We start from the raw sequence: 23,853 nt of genomic DNA on the forward strand, positions 1-23,853 counted from the left end.
ATATACACCACTTAGGTGCCTTCTGAGTTTCCATGTGGGAATTTACTTCCATGTGCAAGGAACCATAAATACAAGTATCCTGTGGAATGCTTAAGGTCTTGAGTTCGAGGTGATCTTCCTGCCTCAGGGTCCCAAGTGCTGGGACTACAGGTATGAGCCATCATGCCTAGTTTAAGGAGGTATTTTAAGGTTAAAATTTTGGTAACCAGAAGAGGAAGGGGAGGGAAATTTAGGTAAACACAGAAGGAGTAAAGTCTTAGGGGAGGGGACAAGTACAAGATGGGTATGGATAAATAGTATTTATGTGGGAATGAATGATAGAAATGAAAGGTGAGGCCAATTTCAGGGGACAGACACAGTGATTGGAGGCAGGTATAGCCCTACTGGATCTTGAAATGTCACTGCCAGAGATACTCTATATTCAATGGCCAGAAGCCATTCTTACACCCTAGTGAGCAAGCTGTAGGAGAATTTCTCCTGGAGAATGCAACAGTATATAAAGTCATACTGTTTTCTTTGATCTCTGTTCATACTAAGCTGTGTTTCTGTTGCTGTTACTTTCAGTGGTCACCGAATCAGCTTCTAAGCCGTTCTACAGAGGACCATAATATGCACCATGATACATAACAATCTTACCATTTTCTACCCCACGGATTTTGTCCTACTTGGCATCCCTGGGCTGGAAGCTTATCACGTTTGGTTGTCAATACCCTTCTGTCTCATGTATATCACTGCAGTCCTGGGGAACAGTGTCTTGATAGTGGTCATCATCACAGAGCACATCCTTCATGAGCCCATGTATTTTTTCCTCTCCATGTTGGCAGTCACAGACATACTTTTGTCTTCCACTACTGTGCCTAAGGCCCTAGCTATCTTTTGGCTCCATGCTCATCACATTGCCTTTGATGCCTGTGTCACCCAAGTCTTCTTCGTTCACGCTATATTTGTGGGGGAGTCAGCAATCCTGTTAGCTATGGCCTTTGACCGCTTTGTGGCCATCTGTGCCCCCCTGAGGTATACAACAGTGTTGACATGGCCTACTGTGGGAAGAATTGCTCTGGCCATTGTCACTCGAAGCTTCTGCACCATCTTCCCCGTGATCTTCTTGCTGAAGCGGCTGCCCTTCTGTCGAACCAACATTGTCCCCCATTCTTACTGTGAGCATATTGGAGTGGCCCGCTTAGCCTGTGCTGATATCACTGTTAACATCTGGTATGGCTTCTCAGTGCCCATTGTCATGGTCATCTTGGATGTGATCCTCATTGCTATGTCTTACTCACTGATCCTCCGAACAGTGTTTCGTTTACCCTCCCAGGATGCTCGGCACAAGGCCCTCAGTACTTGTGGGTCTCACTTCTTTGTCATCCTCATGTTTTATGTTCCATCTTTCTTTACCTTATTGACCCACCGATTTGGGCATAACTTTCCCCGTCATGTGCATATCCTGCTGGCCAATCTCTATGTGGTGGTGCCACCAATGCTCAACCCCATTGTCTATGGTGTAAAGACTAAGCAGATCTGGGAAGGTGTAGCCCACTGGCTCTTTGATGTGAGGATTTGGTGGTGTGCTGCCCCTTTGGGCTGACAGATTCTCATGTATCTTCCTGCCCAGCTGCATCAAGGAAGCTTGATGTGAAATACAGAGATTTTCTGGACTTAGAGGGCTTTTCTTTCTTCTTCTAAGTCATCTTTTTTCTCCTCTTACTTTTCTTTTTTCCCTCTCTTCTGTTTGCTTCCTCTTGTTTCTTTGTTTTCTTTACTTGCTTCACACTCCTCTCTGCACCCCAGAAATAACTAAGTGTACACACCTCTGATATGAGCATTTTGTATCTTCAGTAGACTAGATGTACTCCAGAAGTACAGGGAACTAAATATCATGTGAAGTAAGGATATAAACAAATAAAGAGAAAAAATATTGTATTTAACATATGAATGGATTCCATTTTTTTCTTTTTTTGTTTATTGGTACATTTTAGATATAAAATACAGTTACATTCATCATTGAGATCTTTTACTTTTACATGATGTATCTTAATTCTTATTTTTTCCCCATTTCCATGCCCTCCCTCAACCCCCTCCACCCTTCCCTATTTACAGAGAATTTGTTTCCATTTTTTCCTTTTCTCATATTTTTTCTTTTCCCTTCTTTCCTTTCCCCTACCCTTTCCACTTCTCCTGCTCCTTTAGACCTTTTCTTCCTATTTCACAGTATCAATTATACCATTTGAACCCTATTTACACTTTTAGTTTTTCACACCAGAGAAACTATTCCGTATTTACACATGTGGGTCCTATTTATTTCACTTAAGAGTATGGCCTCAATGTACATCCATTTAGCTATTAATGTCTCTAGTTTCTCATTCTTTATGGCTGAGTAGTACTCCATTTTATAGAAAACCCACAGCTTCTTTATCCAGTCTCCAGTTGATGGGCACTTGGGCTGTTTTCAAGTTTTAGCTATTACAAACTGTGCTGCTATAAACATGGGTGCACATATATCACTGTGGTATGATTCTTTTAATTCTTATGGAAAGATACCCAGCAGAGGGATAGCTGGATCAAATGGGACCTCTAATTTTTTGAAGTATGTCCATATTGATTTCCACAGTGGTTGCACCAGTCTGAACTCCCACCAACAATGGAGAAGGGTTCCTTTCTTCCCCCAGCCCTGCCAACATTTGTTATTGATTGATTTCTTGATAGCAACCATTCTTTCTGGAGTGAGGATTCCATGTTCTAAACCTCAAAATGTGCATTTACTTTGTACAGAATCAAGTAGCTCTCTGTTTACTTCTACAATGGCACAAGTTTTAAAAAACAGACATGCATGCCCTTTAACCATCTGGAAAATTCCATCTCATTCTTCATTTTTTAGTTCAGCAACTACCGTCCCTGTGAAATATTTGCTAACTTCACCAGGTAAGCCAGGATTCTTATCTTTGCATGTCTAGTCCACCTTGTATATATGTCTAATTGTGCACAATCAGTGGTAATTTTCTGGTCATTTATTTATTTATACCCCTAACTGTAAACCGCTTGAAATAGAAATTGTGTATTATTAATATTTGTACCCCTAATACATTAAAAATGCATGGCACACAATAAATGTTTGAAAAATGAGTAAAATTACTACCCTAAACTCAGATCATACACCTCTGTGATACATTGAAATGGCCACTAAATTAGTCCACAAAACCAGTGATTAAGAAACCAGATCCTCATGAAGGCAGATTAGCATCATGGAGGCAAATCAGCTGCTGATCTGCAATGTTTTCTTCTCACACTTTTGCTGTGACTCAGAGACCAGAGAATAGACAAAGCAGGAAAAAATGGTATTCTTGATTCTCTATTTTACCTTGCTTTTGACCAGCTCCAGTGTTAGGAATTATAGGACAGTGTTCTTGGCCGGGTTAGCAAAATTGGAGTACAGTACTTTCTGAGTATTCACACTCCTGACTCACATCCTTTTATGATTTTCTAGACAAGGTCATTAACACTCATTTCCTCAGCCAGTATTGAGTCCTTTATTTGTCTCTGTAGTGTGAAACACTTTTTTGAGAACTCTAACTTAAGCCAATTTTTTTTCTTTGTTCTTTTTCTTGTGAACTAGATTATGATGATCCCATTAACCTCCCTGAGCTAGAAACTCTGGAATCTTTCCTAGCTTCTTTCCTTCAAGGCTACTCTTTCTATTTTATTTTATGAAGTAATAAAACAAAATTTCAGAACAAATAAGAGAATAATAATAGTTAATACTCTATGTACCGTTATCTTCAAAGTAGTTACTCAGAGTACCATCAACAAAAAAGATTCTCTCTTACAAAGAAGAAACAAACAGATATGCTATTATTTTCTCATAGATCACTGAAAAGCCTCCTTTTTAACAGGCTCTTGGTTGGTACTTCTCTTGATGGTGCTACTGAATAGTTAGGTAGGTGGGTGGTATTTGGAGTCAAATCAAGATTTAAGTCCTATCCCATCAATTTTTGACTATCTGAATCTGAGAGACTCATTTAACATTTTTAGTTCTTATTTTTTAACCTATAAAGTGGGTAGCTTATAGAGTACCTCCATAGGGTTGTTGAGAAGGTTAAATGAAAAAAACCTTATTACATATCACTTAACAAAAAATTTTCCATGACCAAATAAATACAGAAAACACTGACATTCTGAGTCATGCACAGGGCCTTCCAGGAGAGGGTTAGAGTTTGCAGTGTTGCCCACACTTCTCTGATCACTTGTCTGTTTCCATGTCAGTATGATTTTTGTTGATAACACAGCAATTTAAATTTCTAACATATCTTAGTGTTCTATTATCCAGAGTTTGGAAATTACAAGACTATGGAGTAAATTATAATGTAAGCATTAATTTAATAATCTGATCTTGACTTAATCTTTTCTGTCTCTATTTCAAAATATACCATTATACTATAAAGTATTAGCATATAATATATTAATGATAATAATAATTGCAATAGGTAATGTTTATAAAGAGGTCATTCCAAACTAGGACCATAGTAAGTGCTCTTCTCCCTTAAGACAGTGCTATTGTTATCTCTCTTTAAGATCAATGGTACCCAAAGCTCAGAGAGGATAAGTAATCAAGTCACATGTCTGGCAAGTAGTAGAGTACTGAAGTCAGTAACTCTGTTATCTTCACCTGTCTCCCAAAATCAGAGATAATCATCTTGTCCTTTGAGTCTCCACAGCAGTTATATGTGTGGTCTCAACTGAAAATTAATTACTCTGTTTATGAAACCACCAGAACATGAATTCTCTGATGGCAGAGAGTATGTCTAGCTCATAGTGTCAGCATAAGCATAGGGTTATATATATTGACCTTTGCAGTATAGGTGGGACTGAAGTGTTTGTGAGGTTTTTGAACTCTGGACCCTTCATTGTTAAATATATCTAATTTTATGGCACACACATGCCTGGACATGCACACGCACACCTTGCACACTCAGCTCCTGATCTACTATTTCTTCTATTTCTCCAAATGTTCTTAATCACACTGACTTCTTGCAGATATAGGCTGGGACTTAATAATCTATATATTAACTAGCAGCACTCAAATCCTCTCTATGTCCATATTTTCCTAAGAGATATGATATAGTGTCACTAGCAGATGTAGTATGTCTAGAGTACTATGGAAGGACATAGTTAAATTAACTGCCCTCTCTGGTTCTTGAGTCAGTGATCTCTGGAGGCTGTTTCTTCTGGGGTCCAGGTCTGCTTTCTTTAAATTAAACCAGACCCTGCCTAAGGAATAATAGGGAAGAAGCTGCCTCCTGACCCCAGGGATTTCTAGAATGAGGTACAGATACTGTCCCCTCTCACTCCAGGGGCTGCAGCTTGCAGTTTCTTTTACATGTTGAGAAAGAACTTTCTCTTCAAGGGAGGTAAATTTCTGGACAGGCAATAAATGTTTGATTCCTAGGATTTCTAGGTTTTCCTTGAATAGGCCCAATAAACTGTTGATTTAGACAAAGTCTTCTCATGTGCTCTGGATAGTGTACTGTAGTATATGAACAAATTTTGACATCTTGAACTGCTGCAGATTTTTCTGACATGCAGGGGTGGAACTCAAATTACTGCTTTTCTGGAATGTTAAAGTAGTTTAAAATTATTGAAATGTATGTATATTCAAATTCATGGGTTTAAATTTAAATATTTCATTTGTATAAAAATTAGAACTTATTATCACTTTGATAGAAGAAACTCATCAATAATATTTTAAAATAAAGCTACAGAAAACATTTAATTATTGAGCATTGATAAAAGAATATATAGGGACTCCCATTTTCCTTTTTACCTCACATCAAATATGGCTTGATATCATGCTGTCAGGTCCTATCATCATTTAAAATTCTAATATTTTGTACATCACAGATTTTTGTATTAATTTTCACTTTAAAACTTTGTTAAAATATTATTTATCTTATTGCAGCATTTTTTGATATCAGCTTAAATTTTATACTCAAGGAAGTGCTTACTCACCTCACCTTAGTTCTGGACCTAGTAGTGTCATTCCTGGATGGATGAATCACAGGGAAATGAAGCCCCTGATGATATCTTAAATCTTTAGATAAACCTGACCCTAGAAATGTTCTTTTCAGTTGTAGAAGCAAAGACTTTCTTCTTTGTGCTCAGGCCAAAATGGATTTCCTGTTGTTTATAATATAAAATGTCCTGCTACACAGACAGAAATAACAGTAACCTTTGCATTGCTTTTAAAAATTTAACTGTATGAAATAGAAACAAAATATTCCATTGCAATATATGTATCATAATGTATTTATTGCCATAGTGATGAAGTTGACATGATTTCTTTTTTTTTTTCATTGGGAATTGTACCTTTATATAAAGCATCTTGGTTCTTATTTTTCCCCATTCCTAGCCCTCCCTTCAAGCCCTCCATCCTTCCCTATTTACAAAGACTTTATTTCCATTTTTTTCATTTCTCATCATGTTTTCCTTTCCCTTCTTTCCTTTCCCCTGTGCCTCCCACTACCCCTACCCCTTTGGACCTTTTCTTCCTATTTTACATTATCAATTATTCATTCTAATAATTGGTACATTTTAGGTATACAATATAATGACATTCATCATTGGCAATTTGCACCTTTACATAGTCTCTCTTGGTTCTTGTTTTTCACCTTTGCCCAGCCCTCCCTTCAACCCCTCCAGCCTTCCCTATTTACAAAGATTTTGTTTCCATTTTTTCATTTTCTCATATTAAATCCATTCCCTTCTATCCTTTTCCCTACCCCTCCCACTTCCCCTTCCCCTTTGCCCCTTTTCTTCCTATTTCACATGACCTATTATACATTTAGTCCTTATTTACACTTTCAGTTTCTCACACCAGAGAAACTATTCGGTATTTACACATGTGTGTCCTATTTATTTCACTTAAGAGTATTGCCTCAATGTGCATCCACTTAGCTATAAATGTCTCTAATTTCTCATTTTTTATGGCCAAGTAGTACTCCATTTTATAAAAAACCCCATATTTTCTTTATCCAGTCTCCAGTTGATGGGCATCTGCGCTGTTTCCAAGTTTTAGCTATTACAAACTGTGCTGCTATGAACATGGGTGCACATATATCACTGTGGTATGATTCTTTTACTTCTTTGGGGAAGATCCCCAGCAGTGGAATAGCGGGGTCAAATGGGATTTACAGTCCTAGTTCTTTGAGGTATCTCCATACTGATTTCCACAGTACTTGCATCAGTCTACACTCCCACCAGCAGTGAAGCAGGGTTCCTCTTTCCCCACAGCCCTGCCAGCATTTGTTATTGGTTGATTTCATGATAGCAGCCATTCTTTCTGGAGTGAAGTGGAATCTCAGTGTTGTTTTCATTTGCATCTCTCAAATGACCAGTGATGTTGAACATTTTTTCATGTATTTATTTGCTATTTCTACTTCTTTGTCTGAGAAATGTCTGTTCATTTCAGATGCTCATTTTTTGATTGGGTCTTTAAATTTGGGAGGTCTGATCTTTTCAAGTTCTTTATAGATTCGAGATAGTAGACCTTTGTCTGAGGAAGAGCAGGTGAAGATTTTTTCCCACATTGTGGGTTGTCTCTTCACACTGCTGGTGGTTTCTCTTGCTGTGCAGAAGCTTTTTAATAAGAAGAGATCCCATTTGTTGATTGTTTGTGCTAGTTCATGGACAACTGAGGTTTTGTTCATAAAATCTTTTCCTACACTAATGTCTTCAAGGGTTCTACCTAACCTCTGTTCCAACTGGGTCAGAGTTTCTATTTTAATATTTAGATCTTTAATCCATTTTGATTTTAGTTTAGTGCATGGTGAGAGATACAGGTCTAGTTTTAATCTCTGGCAAGTTGAAGCCCAATTTTTCCAGCACCATTTATTAAAGAGGCTATCTTTCCTCCAGTGAGAGTGTTTGGCTCCTTTGTCGAAGATGAGATGGCTGAGTGTGTCTGGCGTTGTTTCTGCATCTTCTAATCTGTTCCACTGGTCCTCAGGTCTGTTTCTTTGCCAGTACCATGCTGTTTTTATCACAGTAGCTTTGTAGTAGAGTTGCAGGTTGGGGATTGTGATACCCCCTGCCATGTCTCTGTTACCTAGAATTGCTTTTGCTATTCTGGGTCTCTTCTTGCTCCAAATGTATTTTTGGATTGTTTTCTCAAGGTCCATGAAGTATGCTGCTGGGATCTCAATTGGAATTGCATTAAATCTATATAACAGTTTTGGAAGTATGGCCATTTTCACTATATTAATCCTTCCTACACAGGAGCAGGGGATGTCTGTCCATTTTCTGATATCATCTTCAATCTCTCTTTTCAGAGTGCCATAGTTTTCAGAGAAGAGGTCTTTGATTTCTTTTGTTAGGATGATTGCTAGGTATTTCAGTTTTTTGGATGTTATTGTGAAAGGAATTATTTGCCCTATTTCTCTCTCAGTGAGTCTGTCATTGGTGTAGAGGAAAGCTATTGATTGTTGTGTGTTAACCTTGCAACCAGCTACTTGACTGAATTTGGTTATTAAGTCTAGAAGACTTTTGGTGGAGTTCTTGGGGTCTTCTATAGAGAGTATCGTGTCATCTGCAAATAATGACAATTTGACTTCTTCATTTCCTATCTTTATTCCTTTTATTTCTTTCTCTTGTCTAATTGCTGTGGCTAATGTTTCCAGAACTATATTGAACAAGAGTGGTGATAGTGGACATCCTTGTCTTGTTCCTGATTTTAGTGTGAAGGATTTCAGTTTTTGACCATTTAGTATGATATTGGCTGTTGGTTTTTCATAGATGGCTTCTATCAGTTTGAGGTAGAGACCATCTATTCCAATTTTTTGTAGGGTTTTTATCATAAATGCATGTTGGATTTTGTCAAATGCTTTTTGTGCCTCTATGGAGATAATCATATGGTTTTTGTCCTTGGCTCTATTGATATAGAGTATTACATTAATTGATTTTTGTATATTGAACCATCCCTGCATCCCTGGGATGAATCCCACTTGATCAGGGTGTATAATCTTCTTGATGATCTTCTGCATTCTGTTTTCATTATCTTATTAAGGATTTTTGCATCTATGTTCATTAGTGAGATTGGCCTATAGTTCTCTTTTTCAGTTGGGTCTTTCTCTGCTTTGGGGATCAAGGTGATGCTTGCTTCCAGGAATGAATTTGGGAGTATTGCTTCCCTTTCAATTTCATTGAAGAGTTTAACCAGTAGTGGCAGTAGTTCCTCTCTAAATGTCTTGTAGAATTCAGCAGTGAAGCCATCAGGGCCCAGGCTTTTCTTAGGTGATAAGTTTTTAATTATGTTTTCAATTTCATTGGTTGATATTGGGTTGTTCAGAATTTTTAGGTCTTCTTTGTTCAACTTTGGTAATTCATATGTATCTAGGAATCTGTCCATTTCTTCTGTGTTGTCCATCTTATTGGCGTATAGGTTCTGGAAGTAGGTATTGATGATCCTCTGGATTTCTGCTGGGTCTGTTGTAGTTTCACCCTTTTCATTCCTAATTGCATGGATTTGGGCCTTTTCTTTCCTTTTTCTGACAAGGTTGGCTAAAGGTTTATCAATTTTGTTGATTCTTTCAAAGAACCAACTCTTGGCTTCATTGATTTTTTGTATCATTCTCTTAGTCTCCATTGCATTTATTTCTCCTCTGATCTTTATAATTTCTTCCCTTGTATGAGCTTTGGGGTTGTCTTGCTCTTCTTTTTCTAGAAGCTTGAGGTTCAGCATCAGTTTGTTTAATTGGGCTCGTTCTGTTTTCCTAATATGCGTATTCACTGCTATGAATTTCCCTCGTAAGACAGCTTTCATTGTGTCCCATAGATTCCGATATGTTGTACTGTCATTGTCATTTAATTGAAGGAACTGTCTGATTTCTTCTTTAATTTCCTCTGTGACCCATTGGTTATTCAGAAGTGTGTTGTTCAATTTCCACGTGCTTATGAAATTTTTTGAGTTTCTTTTGCTATGGATCTCCAATTTCATCGCACTATGGTCTGATAATATACAGGGGATAACTTCAATTCCTTTGCACTTACTTAAACATGTTCTATGTGTGAGTATGTGGTCTATTTTGGAGAATGACCCATGTGCAGCTGAGAAGAATGTGTATTCTGATTTTGTGGGGTGGATGACTCTGTAAACATCTGTTAAGTTCATTTGTTCAAGAGTTCGATTGAGTTCTAGTATTTCCGTACTTATTTTTAGTCTAGTTGATCTATCTATTTGTGACAGTGGGGTGTTGAGGTTCCCCCACTACAATTGTATTAGTGCATATATGGCTTTTCATGTCTGTTAGTATTTGTTTTATATATTGGGTGCACTAGTGTTTGGTGCATAGATATTTATGATTGTCATCTCTTCCTTTTGGATTCTTTCCCTTGGATTGTTCCCTTTACAGGGATGTAGTGTCCTTCTTCATCTCTCTTAATTACTGTTGGTTGGAAATCTACTTGATCTGCCAAGAGGATAGCTACTCCTGCTTTTTTTCGGGTTCCTGTCACATGGAGTATTGTTTTCCACCCTTTAACTTTCAGTCTATGAGTTTCCTTTTGAATTAAGTGTGTTTCTTGTATGCAGCTTATTGTTGGATTTTGCTTCTTGACCCATTCTGCCAGTCTATTTCTTTTGACTGGTGAATTGAGACCATTAACATTGATGGTTATAACTGAAATGTATTGACTTGTCATTGCCATGACTTTTTTTTTTGTTGGGTTCTCCCTCTTTCCATTTAATTTCTTGTCATGCCAGATGGGTTCATTCTGCTTTGCTTCCTGGGGTTGTGATCCTCAATGTCTGTTCCTAGGCTATTGTGTAAAATTCTTTGGAGTGCTGGTTTGGTATTCACGAAGTTCCTAAGGTGCTCTTTGACATGAAAGGATCTTATTTCTCCATCAACTTTGAAAGATAGTTTTGCAGGGTACATCAATCTGGGTTGGAGGTTGTTTTCTTTTAGGGCTTGGAATATGTCACTCCAAGCTCTTCTTGCCTTGATGGTTTGTGTTGAGAAGTCTGCTGTGATTCTGATGGGCTTTCCTTTGTATGTGATTTGTTTCTTTTCTCTGACTGCTTGGAGAACTTTGTTCTTCTGTTGTGTTTCTGGAATCTTAACAATTACATGCCTATGTGTAGATTTTTTTGATCAAGGCTATTTGGAGTCCTATATGCCTCACCTATCTGTATGTCAAGCTCTTTTCCCCTGCTTGGGAAGTTTTCTGCCATTATTTCTATGAAGAGATTTTTTATGTCATCTCCACTCTCTCCTGTTTCTTCATTGACTCCAATCAGTCTTATGTTATTCTTCTTTGCATCATCTAGCAGCTGCTGGATTGATTTCTCATGTTCCCTTATAATTTTGAAGCAATTTTTCTTTTCCTGGTCACTAATTGCAATCTTATCTTCTATATCTGAGATTCTGTCCTCACACTGGCTTATTCTGCTGTGTAGACTTTCAGTGGAGTTTTTCATGTCCTGGAAATCTATTTGCATCTGTTTTATGGATTCCATTTGTTTCTTATGTTGGGATTCCATCATGTTCCTGAGCTCCTCTCTAGATTTATTAATCATGTCTTGCACTAAGGGCACAATTTCTCCTGTTATCTGAGAAATTATTTCTGATTTCATTTTTTCCAGATCCCCTTTTGTTGCCAGTTCAGTGGGTCCAGGTGGTTGAGTATCAGAGTGTTCCATCTCATTTCCCTTTGGGGTTGCTGTAGGTGATCTGGAAGTCTGATTTTGAGACTTTTTTATGTGTTTTCTCATTTCGACTGGGGTGGGGGGCTGTTAGCGCCTGCACGGATTACCTCCTCTGAGCTGGGTGAGGTGGGACAGGGGCCGGGAGCAGCGGTAGGGATGGTGACCCAAAAGCCCTTTCCTGTGGTTTGGGAGCAGCAGGAAGGATGGTGGCCGGGAAACCCCTTCCTCTGGGCCAGGAGCAGCGGGACAGAAGGTGCCCAAAAGCCCTTTCCTCTGGGCTGGGAGCAGCTTGAGGGATGGTGACCGGGAAGCCCCTTCCTCTGGACCAGGAGCAGTGGGACGATGGCTCAGAAGCCCCTACCTCTGGGCCGGGAACAGTGGGACTCAGTACCTTGGTCTGGTGGTCTGGTGTCCTCTGCGTCTTTTTAGTGTGGAACCAGGTGGCTGCCTGTCTGCAGTGGGGTGATTTGGTGTCTTCCGCGTGACTCGGGACCTCGGGAGGGCGTGCACAGACCTGCCTGTCTGCAGGGGGCTGATTCAGCGTCTTCCGTGTGACTCGGGACCTCGGTAGGGCGTGCACAGACCTGCCTGTCTGCAGCGGGCTGATTCGGCGTGTGTTCTGCACGACTGGGGACCTCGGCAGGGTGTGGGCAGACCTGCCTGTCTGCAGCGGGGTGATTCAGAGTCTTCTGCGTGACTCAGGACTTCGGTAGGGCGTGCACAGACCTGCCTGTCTGCAGGGGGCTGATTCAGAGTCTTCTGCGTGACTCGGGACTTCGGTAGGGCGTGCACAGACCTGCCTGTCTGCAGCGGGCTGATTCGGCGTGTGTTCTGCGCGACTGGGGACCTCCGACATGATTTCTTTTGCTGTTGTAACAATGTAGCAACAAGTATCCTTGTAGATATATCTTTATGATCTCAGGTTGTAAATTCAGCAGGTACTTGCCAGAAATGAAGTGAATGGATTAAAAAATTTGTACAATTAAAACATTTAAATCAAATTATTTTCCAAATAGTTATAGGATGTTACCTGACACCAGAACTGGGGTTGTTTTCCTGTTTGACAAGAGAGCTGTGATATCTCAATGATTCTGGATTCCAGTTCTTTAAATTTAGAAGACTGAGGGCTGGGGATTTAGCTCAGTGGTTCTGGCACCTGCCTTGCAAGTGCAAGGTCCCAAGTTTGATCCCTGGTACCCCCCCCCCCCCGGCAAAGTCTAAATTTAGAAGATTGAGCATATATTATATGTATATTGGCCATCTATTTTTTGGTGGTATAAATTTCATTTTAATTTTTCACACATTTTCTAATTTTTTCTTATATATTTGCACCAACTATTAATATTTAAGGATATTAACCCTTTATTGCACATTTTGTATATTTTTTCTCCTAGAATTGTTACTTGTTCTTGACTACATTTTTACATAATCAAATCAGTCAACTGCTACTTTCTATGAAATTAGATTCTCTTATCTTACTCAGAAGGTCTTTTCAACTCCCCAAATATTTTCTCATGTTTTCTCCTAAAAATCTTTAAAATTTTTTTATGGTTTTATGTTTTAAATGTATATCTTTCATTTATCTGGAGTTTCTATTTGTTCACTGAATGAGGTAGGAAATAATTTTATGCTTTTATAAGGATTTGAACCAGAGAAAGATTTCCTAGATGATAAATATTTAATTTTTATATTGAAAAATCAGGAATTTTAAGACAAGAGCTCAAGAAAAGTCATGAAAATTAGAAAACTCAGGTTTTATGTGAAGAGTTATCAACCTAATTTAGATTTGTTAGTGTGCCTAAAGATGACTAAAACTTAAAAAATGAAAAACAGTGGGATTGTGGAAGGTTTTGCATGCTTGAGAAGTTTGGATTTTATCTTGTAACAATTAAGAGTTGTAGGGAAAACATGAGATTTTTGTCTGGGCATATCACCTGGACTGCAGCAGAGCTGATGAATGTGAAGGTTTGAAGATGAAAGCTGGGAAATGAGAGACCATATTGGTTTAGGGTGCTGCTGCAACAGAACAAATGATGATCAAAGCTGGGGCAAGAGTATAGAAGTGAGAACACAGAGGTATGTGTGGGTTTTAGACATTGCTGAGGTGGGATCAGGAACCTTTGTTTTTGTTTATTCTTGTAGTGATAGTGTGGGAATGAAAGCATAAACAATATATGTGCTAAGTCAAGACATTAATAATTGATTCCACGATTTAATGCTCACCTTTTAGTGGGGTTTATAGCCAACTCTGCCTACTGCCTTTTTCTTTATTTAGTCTTCATAGAGACTTCCATGTTTGGTGCTAATCTCACTATGTTCCATCCCACTGTGTTCATCCTACTTGGGATACTGGGACTGGAGCAGAATCATACCTGGTTTTCTATCCCCTTCTGTCTCATGTACATCACTGCAGTTTTGAGAGATGGATCCCTCATCTTTGTTGTCCTGAGTGAGCGCTCCCTCCATGAACCCATGTATGTCTTCCTATCTATGCTGGCTGGAACTGACATTCTGCTGTCCACCACCACTGTGCCCTGGGCCTTGGCTATCTTCTGGTTCCATGCTGGAGAGGTAGCCTTTGATGCCTGCATTGCTCAGATGTTTTTCATCCATGTTGCCTTTGTGGGAGAGTCAGGAATCCTGCTGGCCATGGTATTTGACTGCTCTGTGGTCATCTGTACTCCCTTGAAATACACAGCTATCTTAATGCCTATGACAATTGGCCATCTGGGGACGGAGCATTGGGACTATTTTTCCTATCATATTCCTGCTGAAAAGGCTGTCATACTGGCAGACCAATATCATCCCCCACTCATACTGTGAGCACATTGGGGTGGGTCAATTGGCCTGTGCTGATATCACCATCAATATCTGGTATGGCTTCTCAGTGCCAATGACATCAGTTTTGGTAGATGTTGCACTCATCGATGTTTCTTATATTTTGATACTCCACACTGTTTAGACTTCCTTCCTGAGATGCCCAACATAAAGCTCTCAATACCTGTTGTTCTCACATTGGAGTTATTCTCCTTTACTTCATGCATCATTTTTCACTTTTCTTACCCACCACTTTGGCAAAAATATTCCCCACCACATCGACACCCTTCTGCAAATCTCCATGTCTTAGTTCCTCCCACGCTTACCCCTATTATCTGTGGAGCAAAGACCAAGCAAATCAGGGACGATATGGTTCACATGTTATCTATTTCAGGGAAGACTTGAGACAGCTCCTGGGCCCTTTGTAGTTTTCTCTTATCAGAAGCAAACAGAACTTGCCAGCAAGTTCCCAAGTTTAGGCACTGTAGTATGTTCTGGCAGAAAGCACATGTTCTTTGAAATAAAATTTATCTGCACTCAAATCCTGACTCCCTTACTTTCTGATTTTTGACCGTAGGGAGTTTTCTATCTTTTTGAAATTTAGCCTTAACTTGTAATGTTCAACCATTTATACCTATCCTCTGATGTGTCTGTGAGGATTGCCCAGGGTTAGCTATAAATCTAACTTGAATGTTTGTTGCACAAAAGAAGATGTCTTAGATTTGCTGTACATGATATTTCCAATATTTCCAGAGGCTCCTGTGTCTTCTTTTGCTCATCTTCCAGGCATGTGTCAGGACCATCTTCATCTCCGACATCACTGCAATCATCACTACAAGAATTTTTGGGGGTATAAATCAAATTGGATAATAAATACAAAAAATTATTTTCAAAAATATTAAATTGTTGAAAGGATTAAGTCTGATATCGAATACATTTTATGTGTAAGGAACTCTAACCATTATATGTAAAAAAATCCTCTTACTCATCTGGTAAGTGGGCCAAGTGTCACAGACACAAGCACTGTCCACAGAGAGATGAATGTTTGGGCTGAACTTATGAACAAACAGCAAATTATGGAGTCACATAGAAAATAGAAAAAAATGCGGTACCATGCAGATATTCAGACATTAAAAAGATGAAACAAACAAATGTTATCTGATTCTATGTCCTTCTTTTTCTTCTTTTTTGTTTTGTACTTACTGTGCCTTTTTTCGTAGCAAAACATTTATTGATACATTTTAGGCATAGATAATGATAACATTCATCATAGTAAATTTGCACCTGTACATGATACATCCCCCTTCTTTTCTCCCATTCTCCCTTCCCTTCAATCCCCCTCCTCTCCCGATGTACAAAAGCTTTGTTTCCATATTTTCCTTCTATTTTTCACTTTTTTTCTTAAGCTATAATTTTCTCTAGTTAAAGCCAGTTATATGGCTTTAAATTCTATAAATTATGATGGCTTCCAAATTTGTATCCCAGCTACTTTTCCCTTGAGATCCACATTCATACACTGAACAATTTCTTTTTTTTCTTTTTCTTTCTTTTTTTTTTTTGAGACAGGGTCTTACTTTGTAGTTCAGGCTGGCCCTGAACTCACCGTGTAGTCCAGGCTTGCCTCGAACTGTAGGTGATACTCCTGTTTCAGCCTCCCAAGTGCTGCGATTACAGGCATGTGTCACCATGCCTGGCTTCAACTATTTCTTAATATCTCCTGTTGTATGTCTCATAGGCATCTCAAAATGTGCATTAGAAAGAATGGCTTAAGCTATGCTACAGTTGCAGATCATAAAATTTCAGTGAATTAGCAATACAGAGTTCATTATTCTTTCATTTAAAATAGTGTGCCTCAATGGACCTGTTTTTCATTTAGCAGCTCAGGAGTCCTCGATCCTGCCATCCTGTGATGTTGTCATATCAACATGCATGTTTTCAGAGTTGCCAATGCAGGGAAGGAGACACAGGTGAGTCACAGCAATAATTAATTGCCTTGATGTTGAAGTGACTCATCACTTTTGCTCATAAGTGGTTTAGTGGTCTCCAACTAGCTACAAGGGAAACTGAACAGTACAGGAAATTTCACGGATTTGTATCAAGTAATAACTGTCTCAGTCACCACCTTCACTTTTGGTCACTTATTTCTTTGCTCGCCTTTCCCCACATATAGACCACACTCAAAACCCCTACACAGGAGAAACCTCATAGTCTGATCTAGGAGAACCTTTTTATCAGATTTGGCTGGAGCTTTTCTTTATCTAAAACCCTATAATTTAAAAGGAAATCTATCTGCTTCTCACCCCCTTATAAAATACACAATGCTACAACAGGGATGTTCAGCAACTTTTTTTGTTTGTTTAGAAACTTTTTATAAGAGTGAAAAGTATAAAACACACAAAAATCATACTTCATAAGAATTTTGAAATCCCCTCTGGGCCAACATTTGGAAGTACTATTGTTTCAGTGTGCTATCAGAAACTAATGTTGAAATTTAATTGCCACTGTGATGATATGAAGAGGTGGGACCATTAAGAAGTGATTGGATCATGGGAGCAGTGCCCTTATGAACCAACTACAACCCTTATTGTGGGGTGGGCTACTTATGGTGAGTTAGTTATGAAGGGGGGATTTTAGTTCTTGCTGTCTCTCTTTCTCCCTCCCTTCCTTCCTCTCTCCTCTTCAGAAATACTCTGTCCATGATGCTTTCCACTACCACGTTATGACTTAGCAAGATGTAGCAAGAAGGTACTCACCAGATGTGGCCTCTCAGTTTTGGACTTTCAGCTTCCAGAACTGTGAGCCAAATAAACCTCTATTGTTTATAATTGACTCCCTTTGTGGCATTCTATTATAACAACAGGAAATGGAATGAGGGAGGAAGGGTCTATACCATAGTTTTGAGAGAAGTTTCTTGATTAGATTCTGTAGCAGAAACATTCTTGTCTATTCTTCTTTGTGGCCCATGATGGCTAATCTTTGTATACTTCACTTTTTCTTTTTTGGCTAGATCACATTTAAAATGAGAATATACCTTTTTTATGGACAGCACAGACTTCTCAGTCTACTTCCTGGTGGTGAAAGGTTGGGGACTAAGAGTTAACTCTTGACTACAGTAGTCAAAAGCTTTCTTAGGTGAACTCTCAGTTTCTCTGGCAATATCTGTTTATTATGGGCTTCTTATCTATTTGATTCCACTTATATGTCAATAAACATATTTCCAAATCTTTTAAGACACAATCTTCAAGTTTTCTCTGTGTTCCCCCTTCTTACTTTTGTGTGCATCTCTCTGAGCTTACTGGAGGATAACTTGGAACTATACTGGTTTAGTAGGAAGGAAGATCCTACTTTTAATCTGACCACTAAGTTTATGGCAATGCGTTACAGTAGCAATAGGGAAGTAATACATTCACCATCCTCATTTTTACCTGCAAAGTTGCCAGATATCCATTTTTTTCCCAATTATTTATGTTTGTTTACCTCACCAAATGTAGCCAACAGATCACTGACATTTTACTCTCCAACATCTCTTCTAGGGCTACAAGTTGAGAAGACAGGTTGTCTGTCCTCACAGGACACAGTTGTACCATTTTTTGATTGTATAACACATATCAGCATCCCTCAGGTTCCTGTTATCAGATTCTTCATTACCCAGATGCTACCACAATTCAACATCCATCTTGTCATTCTCCTACTTTGGAATTATCTACATCCAGACGCAAAGATGGGTGAGATAGTGTAGAGGACTCAGCTACCAATCACATTCCTGTAGGGGGTGCACAGGACTGCTTGGAAGGACTGCATGATGCAATGATGCAGGAACACGTGAGCAATTCTGCCCCTTCCATAGGACAAGCTGTTCCTGGGAATCCAGCCACTTCTTTTCATACTCTTGCCTCTAGGTGGGGCCACATGACTAGTTACAGCCAAAGAAATATAGGCAGAAGGAATGTATGTATGTCACTTCCATACTGAAGTAGTTCAATATCTAGTGTAGCTTCCAGAGGACACATACTGGAGACAGTGGCATTTAAAATGAAAGGATTTAGAATTCTTAAGTCCGCAGTTGGAGGAGGGTCATCGGTAGTCATTCAACCAACAATAACCTGACTTTTTCTTTTTTATGTGGACAACATAGTGTTTTATTGTGCAAAACAACTGAAAATTAGAAATTGTTTTCTTACTAATGCAGACAAAAACTGAATTGCTCTGATTCTCAGAATTGTTAAATAACCAGAAGCATATTTAATTAATAGGATTTTGTAAGGGCTAAATAAGATTTATTTGGGGTAACTTCTAAGCTGCTGAGTGTTCTCTATAGGACAGTACTCATATGCCTCTTCAAGTTAGGACCCCTCTCCCCCATTTTTTGGAGTCTTACATTGCAATAAGAGACTATAGTGAAAAACAATTTCTAGTTTTATAATGGACTTACATGACAGACCTATTTTTCAGTTAATGTTTTACATTTTAGTTTTAAAGCTGTTTTCAGTGTTTAGACTGCTAGATTCACTTATTCTAAAATATTCCAGTTAATTTGGGATCACATTAAATGTTAAATTATAAAAATTAACATCTTCAAAATAGGGAGGTTTTCTTCTGGTTCAGCAATTTGACTTATTACTTGCTTTAAGCTTTTAAAAAAATTTCTCACTAAAGGGCATTCATTCATATAACTTGAGGCAGACCAGAATATGCCTCTCCAAAATAGGAAGAATTGGTGAGTTAAATATACTTAAGAAGAAGAAGCAGATGTGTAAGAAGCTATCTGTCCTCTCCTTATTTACCTCTAGGTAGGACATAAATTTGTAAAGGAGTCCCACTTCCTCTAGCCGCTGCATACAGCTGCAGGCCCTTGTCAAATGGCAGCACCATAAGCATCTACGAATCAACCCTTACCAACTAGTCCTTATCTACCACTAGTTTCCCTATATATTTACCTTCCTGTGGTTGGTTTCCTGCTTCTGGAAGCCTAAAACTGCTTTTTGTCATATCACTTGTCCAAAATTTATTGTTCGTTGAAGAACTTGTATAAGCTAAAGTTTTAAGCCATTGTTTTGAGTTACCTATTATTGATGTTCATCCCATGTGATATGCACTGTAGACATTAAGAACTTTGTTCTTCTCTTTTTTTTTTGGTATCGGGGATCAAACTCAGGTTATTGTGCTTGCGCAGCAGGTGGCAAAACCACTGAGCTAAATCCCTGGCCCCTGTTCTTCTCTTATTAGTCTGTGTACTGACAGTTTGTTTCATAGATTCAAGCTTTTTTTTAAATTAAGTTTATTGGTACATTTTAGGTAAACAATGCAGTTATATTCATCATTGGGATCTTGTACCTTTACATGATGTATCTTGGTTCTTATTTTTTTCCCCATTCCCCTGCCCTCCCTTTACCCCTTCCACTCTTCCCTATTTATGAAAACTTTGTTTCCATTTTTTCCTTCTCTCATATTTTTTCTTTTCCCTTCTTTCCTTTCCCCTACCCCCCACTTCCCCTACTCCTTTAGACCTTTTCTTCCTATTTCACATTATCAATTATACATTTTGAACCCCCCTCTCCCAGCTCAGAGGAGGTAAGCCATGCAGGTGCCAAAATCACACCCCCTGTCCCCCCTAGTCAAAATGAGAAAACACATAAATAAGTCTCAAAACCAGACTTCCAGATCACCTACAGTAACCCCAAAGGGAAATGAGATGGAACACTCTGATACTCAACCACCTGGACCCACTGAACTGGCAACAAAAGGGGATCTGGAAAAAATGAAATCAGAAATAATTTCTCAGATAACAGGAGAAATTGTGCCCCTAGTGCAAGACATGATTAATAAATGTAGAGAGGAGCTCAGGAACATGATGGAATCCCAACATAGGAAACAAATGGAATCCATAAAACAGATGCAAATAGATTTCCAGGACACGAAAAACTCCACTGAAAGTCTACACAGCAGAATGAGCCAATGTGAGGACAGAATTTCAGATATAGAAGATAAGATTGCAATTAGTGACCAGGAAAAGAAAAATTGCTTCAAAATTATAAGGCAATATGAGAAATCAATCCAGCAGCTGCTAGATCATTCAAAGAAGAATAACATAAGACTGATTGGAGTCAATGAAGAAACAGGAGAGAGTACAGATGACATAAAAAATCTCTTCACAGAAATAATGGCAGAAAACTTCCCAAGCAGGGGAAAAGAGCTTGACATACAGATAAGTGAGGCATATAGGACTCCAAATAGCCTTGATCAAAAAAAATCTACACATAGGCATGTAATTGTTAAGATTCCAGAAACACAACAGAAGAACAAAGTTCTCCAAGCAGTCAGAGAAAAGAAACAAATCACATACAAAGGAAAGCCCATCAGAATCACAGCAGACTTCTCAACACAAACCATCAAGGCAAGAAGAGCTTGGAGTGACATATTCCAAGCCCTAAAAGAAAACAGCCTCCAACCCAGACTGATGTATCCTGCAAAACTATCTTTCAAAATTAATGGAGAAATAAGATGCTTTCATGACAAAGAGCACCTTAGGAACTTCGTGAATACCAAACCAGCACTCCAAAGAATTTTACACAATAGCCTAGGAACAGACATTGAGGATTACAACCCCAGGAAGCAAAGCAGAATGAACCCATCTGGCATGACAAGAAATTAAATGGAAAGAGGGAGAACCCAACAAAAAAAAAAGTCATGGCAATGACAAGTCAATACATTTCAGTTATAACCATCAATGTTAATGGTCTCAATTCACCAATCAAAAGAAATAGACTGGCAGAATGGGTCAAGATGCAAAATCCAACAATAAGCTGCATACAAGAAACACACTTAATTCAAAAGGAAACTCATAGACTGAAAGTTAAAGGGTGGAAAACAATACTCCATGTGACAGGAACCCAAAAAAAAGCAGGAGTAGCTACCCTCTTTGCAGATCCAGTAGATTTCAAACCAACACTGATTAAGAGAGATGAAGAAGGACACTACATCCTTGTAAAGGGAACAATCCAAGAGGAAGAGATGACAATCATAAATATCTATGCACCAAACACTAGTGCACCCAACTATATAAAACAAATACTAACGGACATGAAAAGCCATATATGCACTAATACAATTGTAGTGGGGGACCTCAACACCCCACTGTCACAAATAGATAGATCAACTAGACCAAAAATAAGTAATGAAGTACTAGAACTCAATCGAACTCTTGAACAAATGAACTTAACAGATGTTTACAGAGTCGTCCACCCCACAAAATCAGAATACACATTCTTCTCAGCTGCACATGGGTCATTCTCCAAAATAGACCACATACTCACATATAAAACATGTTTAAGTAGGTGCAAAGGAATTGAAGTTATCCCCTGTATATTATCAGACCATAGTGCGATGAAATTGGAGATCCATAGCAAAAGAAACTCAAAAAATTTCATAAGCACGTGGAAATTGAACAACACACTTCTGAATAACCAATGGGTCACAGAGGAAATTAAAGAAGAAATCAGACAGGTCTGTCAATTAAATGACAATGACAATACCACATATCGGAATCTATAGGACACAATGAAAGCAGTCTTATGAGGGAAATTCATAGCAGTGAATACATATATTAGGAAAACAGAACAAACCCAATTAAACAACCTGATGCTGAACCTCAAGCTTCTAGAAAAAGAAGAACAGGACAACCCCAAAGCTCATACAAGGGAGGAAATTATAAAGATCAGAGGAGAAATCAATGCAATGGAGACTAAGAATGATACAAGAAATCAATGAAGCCAAGAGTTGGTTCTTCAAAAGAATCAACAAAATCTGCTGGCTTTCTTCAGTATCACCTTACTACTTCCAGCCAAGATGAATTCCTTAGGGAATCTGGAAACTTATCTTGGTGGCTTCTGGGAAGAGTCCTACTGAGACCTAATTCCAGTACGCAGGGTAATGTCTCTGCCTGGTTTAATTTTTGGAAGAAGGTGTGTTCTTCCTTCGGTATAAGCATGGTTCCTTCCCCAACCACTCTAGCAAGTACAGTTAGTTGTGTTATAATGTAAAATGCATATTCCTAAAATTCATTATACCATGGAAAATGGCATGCAAAAAACTACAGGATTTATAGAAAAATGGAACACAGAAAAAGCTTCATCAGGGAAACACGAACACGATAGAAAATGAGTTCAAACTATGACATATATTAAACAGCTGAAAAACACAAATAATACGATAAATATTGGCATTTTGTCTTGAAAAATACATGAAATTTCCTTGTGGAAATAGGTAGAAGGATTGTAGCTTGTGAGTTATTATGAAGTGCAAAGGAAACCAAAATATTTCTCTTTAAAATATTGAGATATTTGAACTAAAGATAGTTAAGGCAAGGGGTTCTCTGTTTGCCTAAATGTTAGGACAGACATTCATACAGACAAAAAGTTCTTTCTTACCTGCTCTCTCCTGTTCTTCCTAAAGACTGATATGAACTTATCTTTATAACACTTGCTTATCAGCTCAGAGAAGGTGTGCCAGAGAGGAATCTACTAGAGGACTTTCTCCTACGTAGGTACCTTCCCTCAGATTTTCTCCCTTTGAGAGACTGGAACTGCTCTCTCCATTGTCTTATCATTTCTCAAAGATTTATTGTTCCTAATAGCATTAAAACACCATTTAAGATAGACTTCCAAGCCACTGTTTTGAGAGAGTTGTTCTTCTCTTGCATGAAAGCAATGATATGTGTTGATAACTTTGCTTATTTTTCTCTTGTGAATCTGTCTTTTGTTATGGAAGTCTGTTCCAACTATGAATTTATGAAGGTTGGGGAAACTTTCCATTTCTTTTCTTCAAGTGTGAGGAAGATTTTTATTTGAAATCAGACAGAGTGTCATAAAATGAACTAAGATGTTTGGTGTGTGTGTGTGTGTGTGTGCCATTAGTGTATTTCTGTGCAGCTCAATTTTAGCTTGAACAATTTGCTATGTTGGAAAAAGTCTATGAGAAACCCTTATTTTGGACTAGCCTCCTGCCTTAAGCCTCAGAAGACTGAAGAAATCAGAATGGAGTCACTTGTGCTAAGTGCCATGAAATCAAACTGATCTTTACAATGGGACAGTTTTTCAGAAAATAAATTACAGTCAACTTGAGTCAGGATAATAAGAAAATTCCTTCCGTTTAACTCTTTAGGAAAAGAACTTTGAAACAACCAGTGTACTATTAGTTCTGTTTCTGCTTTCTTTAGACATTTTCTGTCTATAAAGCCACAATCTCTTCTGCTCAGCTCATTGGAACATTTATTCCATTGAGATGTTTCCCAATTTAAGAATCACAAATAAAAATCAGATCTTTAATTTCTTATAATTTTACCTTTT

General features: G+C 38.4%; 1 protein-coding gene and 1 pseudogene across 1 annotated transcript; both read left to right on the forward strand.

Moving 5' to 3' along the window:
* Positions 1-559: 559 nt before the first annotated feature.
* Or52b2 (olfactory receptor family 52 subfamily B member 2) lies at positions 560-1,585 on the forward strand. Its single transcript, XM_004863372.2, has one exon. It carries the CDS (start codon positions 617-619, stop codon positions 1,583-1,585), a length of 969 nt encoding a protein of 322 aa, XP_004863429.1. The 5' UTR covers positions 560-616.
* An 11,910-nt stretch (positions 1,586-13,495) lies between these two features.
* LOC101724622 (olfactory receptor 52B2-like) lies at positions 13,496-15,011 on the forward strand (annotated as a pseudogene).
* Positions 15,012-23,853: the final 8,842 nt, after the last annotated feature.

The sequence above is a fragment of the Heterocephalus glaber genome, unplaced genomic scaffold (assembly GCF_053883595.1).
Source record: "Heterocephalus glaber isolate CG9 unplaced genomic scaffold, H.glaber_assembly_v1.0 deba00001428, whole genome shotgun sequence".
In the NCBI taxonomy this organism is placed as follows: Eukaryota; Metazoa; Chordata; class Mammalia; order Rodentia; family Bathyergidae; genus Heterocephalus; species Heterocephalus glaber.

What these genes read in the sequence shown, in the direction of transcription:
- Or52b2 (XM_004863372.2), top strand. Translation starts at nt 617, where the DNA reads ATGATACATAACAATCTTACCATTTTCTACCCCACGGATTTTGTCCTA.